The following is a 17529-nucleotide window of genomic DNA, read 5'->3' as shown; positions in this document are numbered from 1 at the left end:
ATTTATCTCTGGGTATTTCCGTGGCCCCGCGCCACTCCCATCATTACACCCACAGAACTCATTAGTTTACACTTGCTCCATTTGCTCTCCACAGAATTCTGTTTCCTTTGTAGTTTTTTACATCTTTAGAAACTATGTGTTAGAGAAACACTAGTTTTTAGCACCACTTTATGGCAATGTATTAAAGTTTATTTTCCGTGACACATAAAAAACTTTAAAGACTTCTCTTAGCAAGGGGTTGATGGAACATTGAAATACAATCTTTGTTTATAGGACATGGGGTTAGCCAGATACTAAATAAATCAAAAAATGTTTCTCATAAATATTAAGTTGACTTTTGATTAACATTTTATACTGAATTTTTAACATTTCACACGTTGTTTCTGTTCAACCAATTTCAGAACTTCATGAAAAAGTTGAGTGGTAGGCTGGGTAATAGGATAACCCAGTGGGAGCCTTTTTCCCAAGGCTGGCATGTGAATACAGTACCTGCAATCATAAAAAGAAACAAAATAGGGGGCTTTAAAAAAAAGAGTTTTGACACTGGTTGCAACAGTATGCACAGACTCGCTGGTGTAGGGCACTTGAGTGTGGGACTCTCAACCACGAGACAGCCTACATCCTCAGCCTTCCAACCTGCCCCACTTGTGACCCAGGAGATCTCTGAGATGTGTAGTTTTCAGCTCACTGAAGTACTTCACTTCAGCCAAGAAAGTGAATTTCATGAATGATGTATCAGTCATGAAAGCATTAATAAGAAAGCCAGGACTGTCCTCCCTGCAGTGTGAGCTGAGGCCCCTGTCTCTTGTTTCCCAGGCAATATACAGGGGGAGTTGGATAAAAGAGTCAAAACTGTGGTGACTACTAGGACCAAGTCAAGAGAGAAGAGCAGGGTTCATCCCCGTGGCCTCAGTAAAAGCATAAGACAGGCCAGGGGAATGGACAAGAGTGATTAAACTTTTAGCCATTCCCTGGGATGACTTAAAACATTGGTTCTCAGCCCTGGGTGCATATTAGAATTACCTAGAGAGTCTTTCTCTTCCAATGTCTATGTCCAGACCCTGCCTCAGAAAAATTGAACAGAATTTCTACATGTGAGACCTGGGTGTTAGCATTTTTTTAAATAGTCATTCTGGTGATTTCAATGCATGGCAAGCTGAAAATCACTAGTTTAAGACACAGGTCACAAATCTAGATGCCTGCAGGTAACATATTAGGAGTAAAGTTAAGATAAAGAATAGAAAGAGGAGCCAGTGGCAAATTAAACTGTGCAATATCACCCAAGAGTGTAGCTGCTATTGAGCTTCGGCCAACTATTGTCATGCAGAAGTATGATGCCATTTTTGCCAGTACCTCTGATCTTTGAATGTGGGTAAGTCATTTTTAAAAATCGGGTTATGCGATACATGCTACAGCATGGGTGACCCTTGAAAACATTATGCTAAGTGAAAGAAGCCAGACACAAAAGGCTTTATATTGCATGAGTCCATTGATTTGAAGTGTCCACCATAGGCAACTCCATAGAAACAGAAAGCAGATTTGTGGTTGTCAGGGGCTGGTGGAGGGGAGAACTGCTTCATGAGTACCAGGTTTCTTTGGGGGCAGTGAAAATGTTCTGCCATTAGGTAGTGAGTTGTGCTTGCATAACATTGCAAAATGTATTCAAAGCCACTGAATTGCCACTTTAAAATGTTTAAAACGGTGAATTTCATGATATATGAATTTTACCTCAAAAAATGAGGAAAAAATGGATTGTTTGGACCAACTCAGAGCAGGCCAAGGAAAGCCCTTTTATAGGAGCCAAAGTGGAACCTATGTTGTAAAACTACATGGAGGAAAAACAGAATCCACAAATTGGGCTAATTTTTTTAAAGCCAATCTAAGGCCATAATGTATATCTATCTCTACATCCTTTTATGTCTCTATGCAAACTGGTAGTGAAGCTATGCCTGCTGTACCCTTTCCATCTTAAGTCAGACACAACCTGTTTTTTTTTTTTTCTTGATAGGAGCTGATGCAGGGCTGTAGAGCTAAGTGCACTTGGCTTTGCCAGCCTATAAATAGAAGTAGGAACCCCTGAGCTGCATGCAGAACAAGCTGGCTGATGAAACCAAGGCTTGCTACAACTGCTCTTTCTTATTGCCTCCTGACTGAGGAGAGTAAGAGGGGGAAATAAAACAAACAAACAAAAATCTAATAACTGCATTCATTCATTGTTTCTCCTTTATCAGTTTCTTCCCCAGTGACTCAGTTGAATTCACAATCCATAATTTTTCATCCTTATCAGTGGGGTTTGTTACTCTTAATTCTCACAGCATGTTAAAATCATTACAACTTCTGTGAGATGCTGGTTGCAATAAAGACAACGGGTGAGAAACAGTTCATCAAAGAGAGTTTGATGTTTCACTAGTCTTTTCTGACCTGGGAATATATTTCAAATGGCAATGGTTCTTAGAGCTCCCCCAAATCCTACCTTACTACAGATCAAACTGAGATATTATTAAAAGCAAAAATGGAATTTCCCATTGTCACTTAATCTTCTAAATATTTGGCCATGTTGCAGTTTTGCATGAATATTAGAAATGAATGGATTTTACTGCAGGTTAGATTTAGACTTCTTACCTGAATTCTTCTCTGTCATTTCTCCTAATATACTCAGCTGAAGTCTTGCTGTACTGCAGGCGACTCTTGAGGATGTAAAACTGCTGGTACAACAGAACTGCTTGGCTGGGACTTAACAGCTGAAATGAAGCTGAAAGCCCCTTCACCACTTGCTTCACAACACCAGCCGCAAAAGTAGCTTAGACAAGGAAAATGCAGTTACACAGAGGCTGCATGCCACCCATAAGAGCACCTATTGCAGCTGGATGCTCGACTAGAAATTGAGGCTGAAGCCCTCACCACCCTTATGCCAGTGCCTTTGCACTGTTTCTCATTGAAATGGTACTCAGAGTGCGAGACTATAGCCAGTTGGGTTCACCAGTTGCCCCCTATAAGCAGGATCAGAACAAGTACTGACTGTCAAGAAAGTTTGGCTCCAAAGGGGAAACAGAACACTGGAAGCAGAAGTGGGGACAGAAGGGGATCTTGGAAAGGTCTGTGGCCTCCTGCACTAGTAGGGAAGATGGTTTCTCTTCTATCTTACTGTGAAAACCGCACGACTGTGGCTTCCCAGGATGGTCCCTACAAGGCTGTGGTTCTCAAAATTCAGCGTGCATAAAAATCACCTATGCAAAAAAAAATCACCTATGCAACTCACTAAACACACAGAATCCCTCTCCTCCAGATATTTGCCATAAACAATTCTGATGGACTTGTTCTCTGGACCACACATTGAGAAATACCAAGTGAAAACACAAAGAAAACCAGGCTTGAAACAAGCAAGTGGTGGTGATATCACTGTTAGCTGGGGTTTTTATCTAAAGCACTTTGTGTTATCATTTCTCAGGGAGAAATTAAAGTGGAAAAAGTAGCAACAATGTGAAGTTACTGGGTTCCTTCTACTCACATACACAAAAAGCTGTCATTCACAACAGAACCAAATATTAAAAAAAATAAAAAACGAGAACCATGGATTCTATAAATCTTCTGAGGGGGGTATATTTTCAAACCACTATCCATAAATGTAGGCTACTACAAAAAACAGAAAAGAATGTTAGTGTTCTTTCAAGCTCTATCAGCAAGTCATACTACACATCCATTAAGTTAGTATCAATTAATGCATCACCTTTTTTACTGATGTAGCTAGCCACTGACCCTTTCTAAGTAGGGCAGGTGGTTTGAAGCAGGTTTTCCACATCCATTTACACATCCTGAGTAAATACTGTGTCAGGCAAACACAGATTGAGGTTAGAGAGCCTGGAGCAGTGGGACAAAGCAATGACCTTTTGGGGACCAGATTTTTAACTTTTAGCATTTTGCTCTAACCAAGTAAGATAATCAGCCAGAACTGACCGACAAGCAAGTATATTCAATGATTCCAAGTTTCTTTGCTTGCACATTTCTCCCAGGTAGTCAATTTTGCCCATACTCTTCAGAACTGGGTTAATACAGAAGCTTTCCACAGTGTTGGGGCGGGGTGTGTTTTGCCAACCTTCATCCTGACATGCTTTTTGGTCACAGACTGTCCTCATACTCACTTCAGTCCTTTGGTGAAGCAACCCTAGGGGTTGATAAAGAAATGTTCCTATTGTTTGGAGTCCTTAGGACCCCAAATTTCACACTTCGACTCAGATGCTAGGGTCTGTACTGCACAGAAAAAAAAGCATCTTGCATCTTGCACACATAAGCTTCTGTTGCTGTGAATTACTATAACTTTGACACTCCTCAATGTCAGCATGAGACTGGTTAGGGACTGTGTGCTGCTAAAGGAGCCAGGTTCATGGGCTCAATTCCCAAATAAAGCAGTTGGCTATGCTACTGACAAGTGTACCCTCCTCTGGCTGCAGCCAGGTTTTTGTCACAGGGATCTGGCATGAGAATCTAGATTCCATAGGACAGGCTCTACGTCACTCTAGAAAGACAGCTGACAGCAGGAGCGCCCGAATGGTCAATGGAGGCAGGTTTGTATATAGAAAGAAAACGTATTACCTCATGTCCAATCCTCCATCAGCAATGAAAATTTAGTTTGAATTATTACCTTTTGAAGAGATTTCTAATTAAATGTATGTTGATTGAATGTATGGATACATGGATGAATAAAAGAAATCTAAGTTTGGGGAGATGAGAAGAGATTAATGGATAAAGCCTGTATTAGAATTAATTCAGCATCTATTTTATTGCACATTCATTATGTGCCTCGCACAACAGACAAAGCTCTTATTTTCATGGCACTTGGGGTCTGTTGGGGGAGAAAGATATCAGCCATGATAGACTATGGTAACAAATATCACAAAATATCAAGTTTTGCTTAGAACAGCAAGGGCTTATTACTTTCTCATACTTAATGTCCCTAATGGTTTGGTCCAGCATTCTGCTCATTGTAGTTCCTGGAACCATATGGAATGTTGCCAGTCACCACTCCAGAAGGAAAAAAAAGAATGCAGGGAAGCATGTACTATCTCCTAAACCTTCTGACAAGAAGTGACACAGGCTACTTCTGTTCACATTCCATTGGCGAAAGCAAGAACAGAGACCCACCTAATTTCAATAAGGAAGGGAAGTGCATTCCTGGAATGCTGTGTCTGGAAGAACAGAGAACCAGAATTTGTTTAGGCACTAATGGCTACCATAGGAAGAAACAAGCAATAACACAAACAAATGTGAAGTTCAGTGGTAACAGTCCTATGGAGGAAGGGAAGAAAGTGCCATGCTATGTCTATGTGTGCCATAATGGGGGAATCTGACTTAGAAGTCAGGGAATCATCCACCCAGTTCACCCCAAGAAGGGCTACTGGGGCCTGAAGGATGAGTGGGAGTTAACTAGATGGGAAAGGGAGGGGAAAGTATTTCAGACAGACAGACAGGTGGTAAAGGTCCTATGAAAGAGTTGAGGGTGTTGGGGTAGGCAGTGAGTAAAAAACCCACATAGCTGGGAGAGTGAGGGATTAGGTGAGGCTGGAGGACCATAATGTGCATGGCCTTATAGGACATAGTAAGGAATTTAGTCTTTATTCATTATGTCTTTATTTATTGTGAGTGATTTAAAGCAAGTGATAACATAATCATATTTTTAATTATGTTTTATTATTTATGCTATTACAATTGTCCCAATATTTCCCCATTTGCTCCCCTCCACCCAGCACCCCTATTCCCTTTAGGCAATCCACACATCCTTGTTCATGTCCATGGGTAATGCATATAGTCTCTTTGTCTACTCCATTTCCTATACTGTTCTTTACATCCCTGTGGGTATTGCATACTACCTATTTATACTTTTTAATCCCCTCACCTCTTCACCCACCTACCACAACCCCCCCATCATTTTTTAGATTTAATTATTGATAGATTTGTATTTTTTGCTATTATATTGTTCATAGTTTTGATCTTCTTTTTCTTTAATAAGTCCCTTTAACATTTCATATAATAATGGTTTGGTGATGAACTCCATTAGTTTTTTTTGGCCTGGGGAGCTCTTTATCTGCCCTTCCATTCTAAATGATAACTTTCCTGGGTAGAGCAATCTTGGCTATAGGTCCCTGCTTTTTATAACTTTAAATATTTTTTTGCAGATCCCTTCCAGCCTGCAAAGTTTCTCTTGAGAAATCAGCCGACAGTCTTATGGGAACTCCCCTGTAGGTAACTAACTCCTTTTCTCTTGCTGCTTCTAACATTCTCTCTGTATCTTTAATCTTTGACATTGTAACTATGATGTGTCTTGGAGTGGGCCTCTTTGCATCCATCTTGTTTGGAACTCTCAGTACTTCCTGGACTTGCATGTCTATTTCCTTCATCAAATTAGGGAAGTTTTCTTTCATTATTTTTTTCACATAGATTTCCAATTTCTTTCTCTTTCTCTTCTCCTTCTGGCACCCCTATGATGCAAATGTTGGACTTCTTGAAGTTGTCCCAGAGGCTGCTTACACTATTCTCTGTTTTTTGGATTATTTTTTCTTCTTCTTGTTCTGCTTGGTTGTGTTTTTTGCTTCCTTATGTTCCAAATAATTGATATCATCTTGGCTTCATCCACTCTACTGCTGTTTCCTTGTAAATTGTTCTCATTTCAATTACTGTATCCTTTGTTTCTGACTGGATATTTTTTATGCTGCTGAGGTCCTTTCTAAGTTCCTTGAGCATCTTTATAACAAGTGTTTTGAACTCTGCATCTGATAGATTGCCTGTCTCCCTTTTGTTTAGCTCTTTCTCTGGAGTTTTGATCTGATCTTTCATTTTGGGTCACAGTTTCTTTATCTCCTCATTTTGGCAGCCTCCCATGTGTTTGTTTCTATGTATTAGGTAGAGCTGCTTTGACTTCATTGTCTTGGTAGTGTGGTCTAATGTAGTAGGTGTTCTGCAGAGTCCAGTGGCACAGCCTCCCCACTGGCCAAGCTGGGTATTCAAGGTACACCCTTCATGTGGGTTGAGTACACCCTTTTGTAGTTGAGCCTTGGTTGCTGTTGGCAGATCAATGCGAGGCATTTACTCAGGTCAGTCAGCTGCAAGGATGGGTTGTGACCACTTACCACCAACCTCTGCCCTCTGTGGGGGATCAGCTGTGCAGGGGCAGGGTGGTGGTGCTCTGAATGGTCTATACTGTCCACTTGGTGGACTGGCTCTGAGGTTTCCCAGGTGGTGCAGGTCAAGGTCACCCCGATCTGTGTTCTCCCCTTGGACTGCCCTTCCTGACCTATAAAGCAATCTGAGATGGCTGCTACTTGTGCTGGGCTTGGAGATTCCCAGGTGAGGCAAAGATGTGAATCTAAGCTGGCTGCTAATAATGCCAGGCCTGGGGCTCACTTAGGCCAGCTGTTGCTTGTTTGATAGTATTTAGAGAGTTGTAAAGCAGGAGCAAAGACCAGTAATTCATATGGAAAAACAGCTTGGGTGGGCCTGTAAGTTGGTTAGGTCTGAGTCTCTGCGGACCCCCAAGAAGGTCAAACAGTGTTAGTCAGGTTAATGGAGTTCAAATATGGCAGCAACAAGCCAACTCCATGGCTCTATGGGTGGAGGGCTCAGAAAAGGGAAAATGGCTTCTGCTTGCCCTGATGCCAGATGCTTCAGCCTCTTCCATTATGCCACTGGTGCCCTTCAAACTGTCACCCAGGCCCTTGAACTCAGAATGAATGAGTAGGTGAGTCTGTGTGGGTTTTTTTTTTTTTTAAGAGAAATAGCTTTGGGCTCCAGGAGTTTCTTCCACCAATTCAAACCCCTCTGTTTTTTTGCAGCCAGAAGTTGTGGGGGCTTAGCTTTCCAGCACTGAAACCCTGGACTGGTGGGCCTGGTGTGGGGCTGAGACTCCTTACTCCTGAAATATCCCTCCTGAATTTTTACCTACTACACATCGGTGAGAGACCAGCCTGTTCTGAGTCTGTGCCCCTCCTACCAGTCTGGATGGATATAGTTTCTTTAACTCCATAGTTGTCAGACTACCATTCAACTTGATTTCTAGTCTTTCTGAGTGATGGTTGTTCTATATTTTAGTTGTAATTTTGATGTGGTTGTGGGAAGCGCTGAGCCATGTCTGCCTATGCTTCCTCTTGACCACAGACTTACTCAGATTCACTCCCTCTTAGCTCCAGCACCAAGGTAGCACCTTGAAAGGCACCAGTGGCACACAGGGAGAAACTGAAGTGTTTGGCATTAGGGAAAGCAGAGGCCATTGTCGCTTTTCTAAACCCTCCTCCCACAGAACTGGCAAGCTGGTAACGTATCTGAGACTGCATCAACCTGGCTAACACTGCTCTGTCTTGCAGATCCCCAGAGACTCTGCCCCACCCAACTTATGGGTCCACCCAAGTTGCTTTTCCATATGAATGGTTGCTCTTGACTCATGCTTCAGAATTTCCTAAATCCTCTCAAACAAGCAATAGCCAGACTCAGTGAGCCCTCAATCCTCGAACCTCTTGCTAAGTACCCCAAGGCCAGGCATTAGCAGCAGCCAGCCTAAATTCACAGCTTGACTTCGCCTGGGAATCTCGAAGCCCAGCACAAGAAGCAGCCATCTCAGATTGCTTTATAGGTCAGGAAGGGCAGTCCAAGGGGAGAACACAGATCGGGGTGACCTTGACCTGCACCACCTGGGAAACCTCAGAGCCAGTCCACCAAGTGGACAGTATAGACCATTCAGAGCACCACCACCCTGCCCCTGCACAGCTGATCCCCCACAGAGGGCAGAGGTTGGTGGTAAGTGGTCACAACCCATCCTTGCAGCTGACTGACCTGAGTAAATGCCTCGCATTGATCTGCCAACAGCAACCAAGGCTCAACTACAAAAGGGTGTACTCAACCCACATGAAGGGTGTACCTTGAATACCCAGCTTGGCCAGTGGGGAGGCTGTGCCACTGGACTCTGCAGAACACCTACTACATTAGACCACACTACCAAGACAATGAAGTCAAAGCAGCTCTACCTAATACATAGAAACAAACACATGGGAGGCTGCCAAAATGAGGAGATAAAGAAACTGTGACCCAAAATGAAAGATCAGATCAAAACTCCAGAGAAAGAGCTAAACAAAAGGGAGACAGGCAATCTATCAGATGCAGAGTTCAAAACACTTGTTATAAAGATGCTCAAGGAACTTAGAAAGGACCTCAGCAGCATAAAAAATATCCAGTCAGAAACAAAGGATACAGTAATTGAAATGAGAACAATTTACAAGGAAACAGCAGTAGAGTGGATGAAGCCAAGATGATATCAATTATTTGGAACATAAGGAAGCAAAAAAACACAACCAAGCAGAACAAGAAGAAGAAAAAATAATCCAAAAAACAGAGAATAGTGTAAGCAGCCTCTGGGACAACTTCAAGAAGTCCAACATTTGCATCATAGGGGTGCCAGAAGGAGAAGAGAAAGAGAAAGAAATTGGAAATCTATGTGAAAAAAATAATGAAAGAAAACTTCCCTAATTTGATGAAGGAAATAGACATGCAAGTCCAGGAAGTACTGAGAGTTCCAAACAAGATGGATGCAAAGAGGCCCACTCCAAGACACATCATAGTTACAATGTCAAAGATTAAAGATACAGAGAGAATGTTAGAAGCAGCAAGAGAAAAGGAGTTAGTTACCTACAGGGGAGTTCCCATAAGACTGTCGGCTGATTTCTCAAGAGAAACTTTGCAGGCCAGAAGTGATGAATACTTCTTTCAAGAAGTCCTTAAAACCAAGATTACTCTATCAAGCAAAGTTATCATTTAGAATTGAAGGGCAGATAAAGTGCTTCCCAGATAAGGTAAAACTAAAGGAATTCATCATCACCAAACCATTATTATATGAAGTGTTAAAGGAAATTATATAAGAAAAAGAAGAAGATCAAAACTATGAACATTAAAATGACATCAAACACAATTATCAACAACTGAATCTAAAAAATAAAAACAAACTAAACAAACAATCACAATAGGAACAGAAACATAGGTATAGTGATCATCTGGAGGGGCATCAGCAGGTAGGGGGAAGAGGGAGAATGAAGGAAAAGGTACAGGGATTAAGAAGCATAGTTGGTAGGAACAAAATAGATGGGAATATTAAGAATAGTATAGGAAATGGAGAAGCCAAAGAACTTGCACACATGACCCATTGATGTGAACTAAGGAAGCGGGTATTGCTGGATGGAAGGGAGGTACTGGGTGGAGGGGGGCAAAGGGGAAAAATGGGGACAATTGTAACAGTATAGTAAATAAAATATACTTAAAATAAAAAAATAAACTTAAAAGAAAATAAGCTAGATGAATACTTAAGAGCAGAAGTCTTATCATTTGAGTTAACCAGTTTTGGAGACCTTCTCTAATACAAGCATTTTAAAGGTATATTAGTAGTCACATAATATATAATGATATACTACACATATATAATAACTGCACAATATAATATGTATAATAAAAATGTATATTGTATCTGCTGAAAAACAAGAAGTATCTTATACAAAAGTGCTGTAGCTGTAACTATAGCTATATTGTAGGATAAGCTCCTGTCACTAGAATTTTAGATAATAATCAATGCAATATCATTGGCAGAGCCAAAAATGGTAATTTCTCCTGGTTCCTTTTAGATACTTATAAAAGAATTTTTGGCTAACTGAAAGTATAAATTAGTGTGGTTAATTTTCCTGTTTTCTTTGGTTTAGTCATTCTCAAAAAAAAAAGTGGTTCTCATAAAAAAGACTACATGTTTAATAATGTCTGAGAAAGTGGGTTAGGGAAAGAAGATACAATGTCCCACCAAACACTAATACAAAAAATGCACACTGATTTGCAAAATCATTCAGATCAATTGCTCTACTTTCTTTCAAAATAGTAAAAATATGCTCACTAGAATTAAGATAGGAGATTCTTGGAAATTTAGGCTTACATGCAACTTGTGCTATAACTTTTATGATCTGGGTAAATATAGAGACAGTTTGTTGCTCTCAAGAACTCCAAAAACTGTTGAGGATGTCTTCTAGCCCATAGGCCGCTTGGCGGATGAGAACTGTGTCTGTGGGCGTGCTATAGGCCAACACATTTTCCCTAACAATATTCTTTGCCAGAAAGAGCAATAGTTTAAAAATTTCCCACTCTATTAGACCTCAGAACAAAATTTATATGATCTGCTCATGATTGTAGTAATAGCCCAGGTGCAAAAGGTCAGCAAATCCAAAAACAGGAAACACAGACCTGTCTATTCTGCCCACTAGATATTTTCATATGGAAATACCGTAGCCAAATCAAATCAATCAACCTCAAACCAATCTCAGTATTTCCCCTTTGAAATACAGCATCTCCTCTTCTTGTTGCAATTGTTATCTGACACCCAGGCCAGAATCTAAAATCATCTAATCTTCATGCTTTATTTCCACATCAATCTATCAATTCAGTTTCCCAAAATTTTCTGGAATCTCTTCTCTTTATAACAGCCATCCCTTTTCTTTCTTCACTTGCATACTTATGCAAATATGCACCAGACTCTGTACTAGGTGTTGGGGATACAATGGAGAACAACAGAGACATGGCCTCTACCCTGTGAAATATACAATCTAGTGGGGAATATACATCAATCTAATAACCAAATAAATAAATGCATAGTGGCAAAATGAGGTAAGAGCTATAGAAGAAAACTATAGGAAGTTAGGAGAGCTCTAGAAAGAAAGCCTAGTACTATTTGGGAGTCAAACAAGACTTCCTTCTGGTCCATATTATCCCTCACCTGGACTACTGCACTAACTTTTTTTTTCAATTGTCGACACTATTGCAGATGGCCCCCATTTTACCCCTTTTCCCCACCTGTACCCAGCCCCTGCAAGACAAGAAAATACACAGTATTTTTTGGTATATTATGCTTTATTATTTCAAGAAAGGTAAAAACACAACTGAAACTCAATAAAAGATTTGTGCAGTGTGTGGAGAAGGTACTGTGACTGATCAAACATGTCTAAAGCGGTTTGCGAGTTTTCGTGCTTGAGATTTCTTGCTGGATGATCAATGCTCCATGGTTGGGTAGACCAGCTGAAGCTGACAGCAATCAAATCAAAACACTAATTGAGAACAATCAATGTTCTACCATGCAGGAGATAGCTGACGTACTCAAAATAGCCATAACAGCTATAACAATAGGTATAGCCAAATAGCCAAAATAACAATAACAGCTGGTTAAAATTAAAAATGTGTCTTTTATTTTATGGAAAAAACTATATGGACTTTTTGGTCAACCCAATGCATATCTATTTTGTATAGAGACAAACAGATTTATCTAATATATATAGAATGCTCATTATTTTCCTTAGTATACATGTCTTACATATGTATACTAAGGGAAATAATTCATATAAAATTGATATATTAAGTTTTGAGGTTAATGACAAAAGTTATTCTTTGATTTAACTATATATCTATATTCTACAATGTCACAGTCCACATTAAAAGATAAGAAGCCAGGGACCCTATATTCTTGTTTAATTGATGCCAAAATTCTCATCTCACCTCAACATCCAAAGATATCTCAACTAAAGACTCAACCACCAACTGGATAGGACAAGATTTTGGAATCTGAGGCTTGCTAATTAATATTACCAAGAGATTAATTAGTGTTCCTTTGAAAAATAAGTAAAAGGCAATTAATGAGTAAAGTCTGAAAACATAAACAATGAAGCCAAGTTTGTAGACACTGAATATGATTATAATTAAAAATACAAAGTATTGAAGACTATTCTTTTTTTAAATTTTATTTATTTATTTTTAGAGGGGGAAGGGAAGGGGAGAGAGACAGAGAAAAACCTCAATGTGTGGTTGCTGGGGGCCGTGGCCTGCAACCTAGGCATGTGCCCTGACTGGGAATCGAACCTGCGATGTTTGGTTCACAGCCCATGCTCAATCCACTGAGCTACACCAGCCAGGGCTGAAGACTATTCTTTTAAAATATATTTTATTCATTATGCTATTACAATTGTCCCAATTTTTCCCCTTTGTCTCCCTCCACCCAGGACCCCCATTCCCTTCAGCAGTCCCCTCCCTTGGTTCATGTTCCTGGGTAATGCATGTAAGTTATTTGGTTACTGTATTTCCTATACTGTTCTTAACATCCTCCTGTCTATTTTGTACCTACCAATTTGTACTTCTTAATCCCTGCACCTTTTCCCCCATTCTCCCCTTCCCCCTCCCAGCTGATAATCCCCCAAATGATCTCCATAACTATGATTCTGTTCCTGTTCTGCTTGTTTGCTTAGTTTGCCTAATTTGCTCTTTGGATTCAGTTTTTGATAGTTGTGCATTTGTTGCCATTTTAATGTTCATAGGTTTGATCTTCTTTTTCTTATATAGTTCCCTTTAACATTTTACATAATAATGGCCTTGTGATAATGAACTCCTTTAGTTTTACCTTGTCTGGGGAGCAGTTTATCTACCCTTTAATCCTAAATGATAGTTTTGCTGGATAGAGTAATAGAAGTTATAGGTTCTTGCTTTTCATCACTTTGAATACTTTTTGCCAGCCTCTTCTAGCCTACAAGGTTTATTTTGGGAAATCAACTGAGAGTTTTATGGGAACTCCTTTGAAGGTAACTATCCGCTTTTCTCTTGCTGCTTTTAAGATTCTCTCTTCAGCTTTAACCTTTGGTATTTTAATTATGATGTGTCTTGGTATGGTCCTCTTTAGGTCCAGCTTGTTTGGGACTTTCTGTGCTTTCTGGACTTACATATCTATTTCCTTCATGAAATTAGGGAAGTTTTCTTTCATTATTTTTTTAATACATTTCCAGTTTCTTGCTCTTCCTCTCCTCTTTCTGGCACCCCCATGATTCAGATGTTGGTACATTTGGAGATGTCCCAAAGTCTCCTTATTTTATTCTCATTTTTTTAATTCTTTTTTCTTCCTTATGTTCCAAATTATTAATTTGATTCTCAGCTTCATTCCCTCACTGTTGGTTCCCTGTAGATTTTTCTTTATTTCAGTTAATGCAACCTTTACTTCTGCCTGGGTCTTTTTTAACCTGTTTCAGTACCCAGTGAGTTCCTTGAGGATCCTGATAACCAGTGTTTTGAACTCTGCATGATAGGTTGTTTACCTCCATTTTGTTTAGTTATTTTCCTGGAGTTTTGGTCTGTTCTTTCATTTGGGCCATATTTATTTGCCTCCTCAATTTGGCAGCCTCCCTGTGTTTGTTTCTCTGTATTGAGGTAGAGCTGCTTTGACTCTCTGTCTTAGCAGTGTGGCCTACTGTAAAAAGGGTACCTATAAATTGTTTGGGGTGGAGCCTTAGGTAATCGCCAGGGCAGGGCAACCCATTTCACCACTTTGTGGCTCTATGTGGGTGGAGGGCTCAGAGAGAAGACAATGCTGCTGCTTGGCCTCTGGAGATTGCCCTGGAGGAAGCTGTCTCCTGGCACTTGCCCTGTTGCCAGTCACTTCACTTTCTCCCCTCCTCCCTGTATGCCACTGGTGCCCTTCCAGCTGTTGCCCTGGTGCTGGATCCCAGAAGGGGTGGGTCTGTGTGAGTCCTGAAATCATTTCGGTCCCATTAAGAGGAATCCCTTGAGAATCCCACAGTTTCTTCCACTGTCCCAACCCCAACTGGTTTTTACAGCCAGAATTTATGGGGACTTATTCTCCTGGATCTGGAACCTTGGACTACATGGTCTGATCTGGGTTCGGGATCACTCACTCCCAAAGTATCCCTCCTGATTTTTATCCACCCCATGTCAGTGTGGGACTGACTGTTCCCTCGCCTTTCTGAGCCACTCCACATCACCATGCTTTCCAAGTCTCCTCCCCTCCTACCCATCTGGATGACTGTGACTTCTTTAAATCCCTGGTTGCTGGTCTTCCATACAGCTCAATTTTCCAATGAATCTGGGTGATATTTGTTTTATAGTCTAGTCATAATTTTTACTGTAGTTGTATGCAGAGGTGAAGCATATTTACCTATGCCTCCATCTTGACCAGAAGTCTGTACCTGAAGACCATTCTTGACTAAATTTTTGGATCCTTAGATATGTAGACAAATGTCCAGAGATAAGCCATTTAAGTGAAAATATAATTTCTTGATCTTTTGGCTCAGAGCAAGTTCAGTTCTAAAAGTTCACATAACTTGGAAAGCTTAGAAAATGTGGATTTAAGGGAAATTTGGGTGATTCCAATTATAGCAGTATTTTCCAAAGGGCTTTTTATGGATTAAATTTCAGACAACTTTATAGTCAAAATATATTGTATTCAAAAAAGGAATGAGTCCTGGCCTGGTGGTTGGAGCATAGTCTCATGCATCAAAAGGTTGCAGGTTCAATCCCCAGTCAGGGCACATACCTAAGTTGCTAGTTCAACCCCAGGTCATGTTGCGTACTGGAGGCAGCTTATGGATGTTTCTCACATCAATGTTTCTGTCTCTTTGTCTCCCCCTTCCTTCTTTTCCTTTCTCTCTCTCTAAAACAAATAAAACATATCCTCAGGTGAGGATTTTTTTAAATGTTTAAAAATAAGAGGGGTGAGAAAATACTTGATTCAACCAAGTTTGTTGGATATCTTTACTACATGACTTCTCAGAGGCTTCAATATGCTAATGTGCATGCACTGTATATCTCCAGGACAAAGAAACAGTATAACACATTTCATTTTCTTTTTTTTTTTAATCCTCATTTGAGGACATGCTCATCAATTTTAGAGAGAGGGGAATGGAGGGGAAGAGAGAGGGAGAGAAACATCCATGTTAAAGAGAAACATTGATAGTTTGCCCCTCCTACATGCTCTGACTGGGACAGAACCTACAACCCAGGCATGTGACCCAACCAGGAATCAAACTCATGACCCTTTGGTTCACAGGATGACACTCCAGCCAACTAAGCCACACCAGCCAGGGCTGAAGCATTTCTTAAAATGCTTATTTGACAACAGGTGTTTTGACTCTACAACCCTTTTTTTAGACAAGCATTTCAGAGATTTACTGTTCCACTAAAGGCCACTAGCTGTTAGTAAAACTGATATTAAACTACAGGTCTTTTGCTTTCAAATGTAGTGTGTGTTCACTAATGTACAGTCATAAATTCCTTAAATGAACTTACGTGTTTGAATAACATGCCATATGATCTGAAAATTTTTAAAAAAATCATCATTCAGACTGAGCATTCTGAGGAGCTGGATTAGTAATACCATCTTCATACGTGCAGAACAACCCATGGATGCTTGGAAGGTGCTGAAAGCAGATCACTAGAAGTGCAGCTGCCTAACTGAGGACAAGAACAGCTTTGATAGGTAGGAGTAGAAAAAAGAATTGCAAATAGGAGTGTATAAAAATCCTCTTACCATAAGCATTCCTTTCAAAACGAAGTAAAGGACTATAAACAGTCCTTGTTTATTAATATTTAAGGCTTCCTCATCTTTTTACAATCATTAAAAGCATTACCATGATTAGAAGTTCATGATTAACAAAAATCCTAATTAAATGCAATTCTCCTTTCTCCAACTCAAAAAGCAAATCGAGTTTTCTCACATCTGTGAAAAGAAGAATCACATCAGCACATTTCTCAAAAAAGAAAAGCAGGATATGTCCTACAGGATATTTGCTAATGTTTTATTCAGCTATTTAAAAATGGCCAATTTTACTCTTAGAAGACCCTTCCAAAATTAACAAAACACTACATTTAGTAGCTTTTCCTGATATTAAGTTTGAACTGACATTCCATTCACTGTTATATTTAATTTCAGTCCTTTATTTTCAGCAACACCTTCTTTTCAAAGTATCATATGGCTAAGGCTAAGGGAAGGAATACTCAAAAACTGGTTCACTTGCTGTGATAATATATGAATTCAATCATAACAATATTGAAACATGAAAGGATTATGGTACATTTCAAGAAGAATACAAGGAAGTGGGTTGGACTAATAAAATCTGCACTTATGAAAAAATAGAGGAAAATAACTGAAATGATTAAATGCTTTTTTATTTGCTCAACTGGAATTTAATTTGTAATCTCTCCCTTCTGCCAACTCAATTTAAAATCCACAAGGCCAATAACTGGTAAAAGAAAGTGTAATCTAAATGGTAGTTTCAGCCTGAAAATAAAGACTTACAGGATTGACATCACAGCCTTAAAACATGGTGCAAACAGTTTGATTCTTTCATTGCTTAAATTGTTATTATTTCCAATGTAAGAATTTTGAATGTATTATATTTTAAAATAGAGTCTTTGAAAGGCAAACTCATAGCCTCAGGAGTCATTATATGATATTGTGACAGGCAGAATTCTGCTGGGTTTCCAAGATTTCTGCCCATTTATATGCCCTAACCCAAACCCTTCCCTGTAAATGTGTTAGAGTATCACTCATATGATTGTTATGATAGGCAAAGGGGTTTTGCATATTTCATTAAGGTTCCTAATTAGTTGAGTTAGCTTAATTAAAGGAAGATTATCCTGAATGGGCCTGATCTAATCAAGGGAGCCCTTTAAAAGAGCTTAGGCCTTCCCTGA

General features: G+C 39.8%; 1 protein-coding gene across 1 annotated transcript in view; it reads right to left on the bottom strand.

The window, feature by feature from the left end:
* Window positions 1-323: 323 nt before the first annotated feature.
* Window positions 324-17529, bottom strand: part of CUNH12orf56 (chromosome unknown C12orf56 homolog) — an 82903-nt gene continuing 65697 nt past the window's right edge. Inside the window, 4 exon segments of the mRNA XM_045829351.1 lie at window positions 324-489; window positions 2623-2800; window positions 11860-11872; window positions 12556-12665. Coding sequence (XP_045685307.1) covers window positions 363-489; window positions 2623-2800; window positions 11860-11872; window positions 12556-12665 — 428 coding nt within the window. The 3' untranslated portion in view covers window positions 324-362.

The sequence above is a fragment of the Phyllostomus hastatus genome, unplaced genomic scaffold (assembly GCF_019186645.2).
Source record: "Phyllostomus hastatus isolate PE091 unplaced genomic scaffold, TTU_PhHast_1.1 phas_scaffold_93, whole genome shotgun sequence".
NCBI lineage: Eukaryota > Metazoa > Chordata > Mammalia > Chiroptera > Phyllostomidae > Phyllostomus > Phyllostomus hastatus.
Note: the sequence above shows the minus strand (reverse complement) of the source record. Positions and strands in the feature narration are given on the sequence as shown.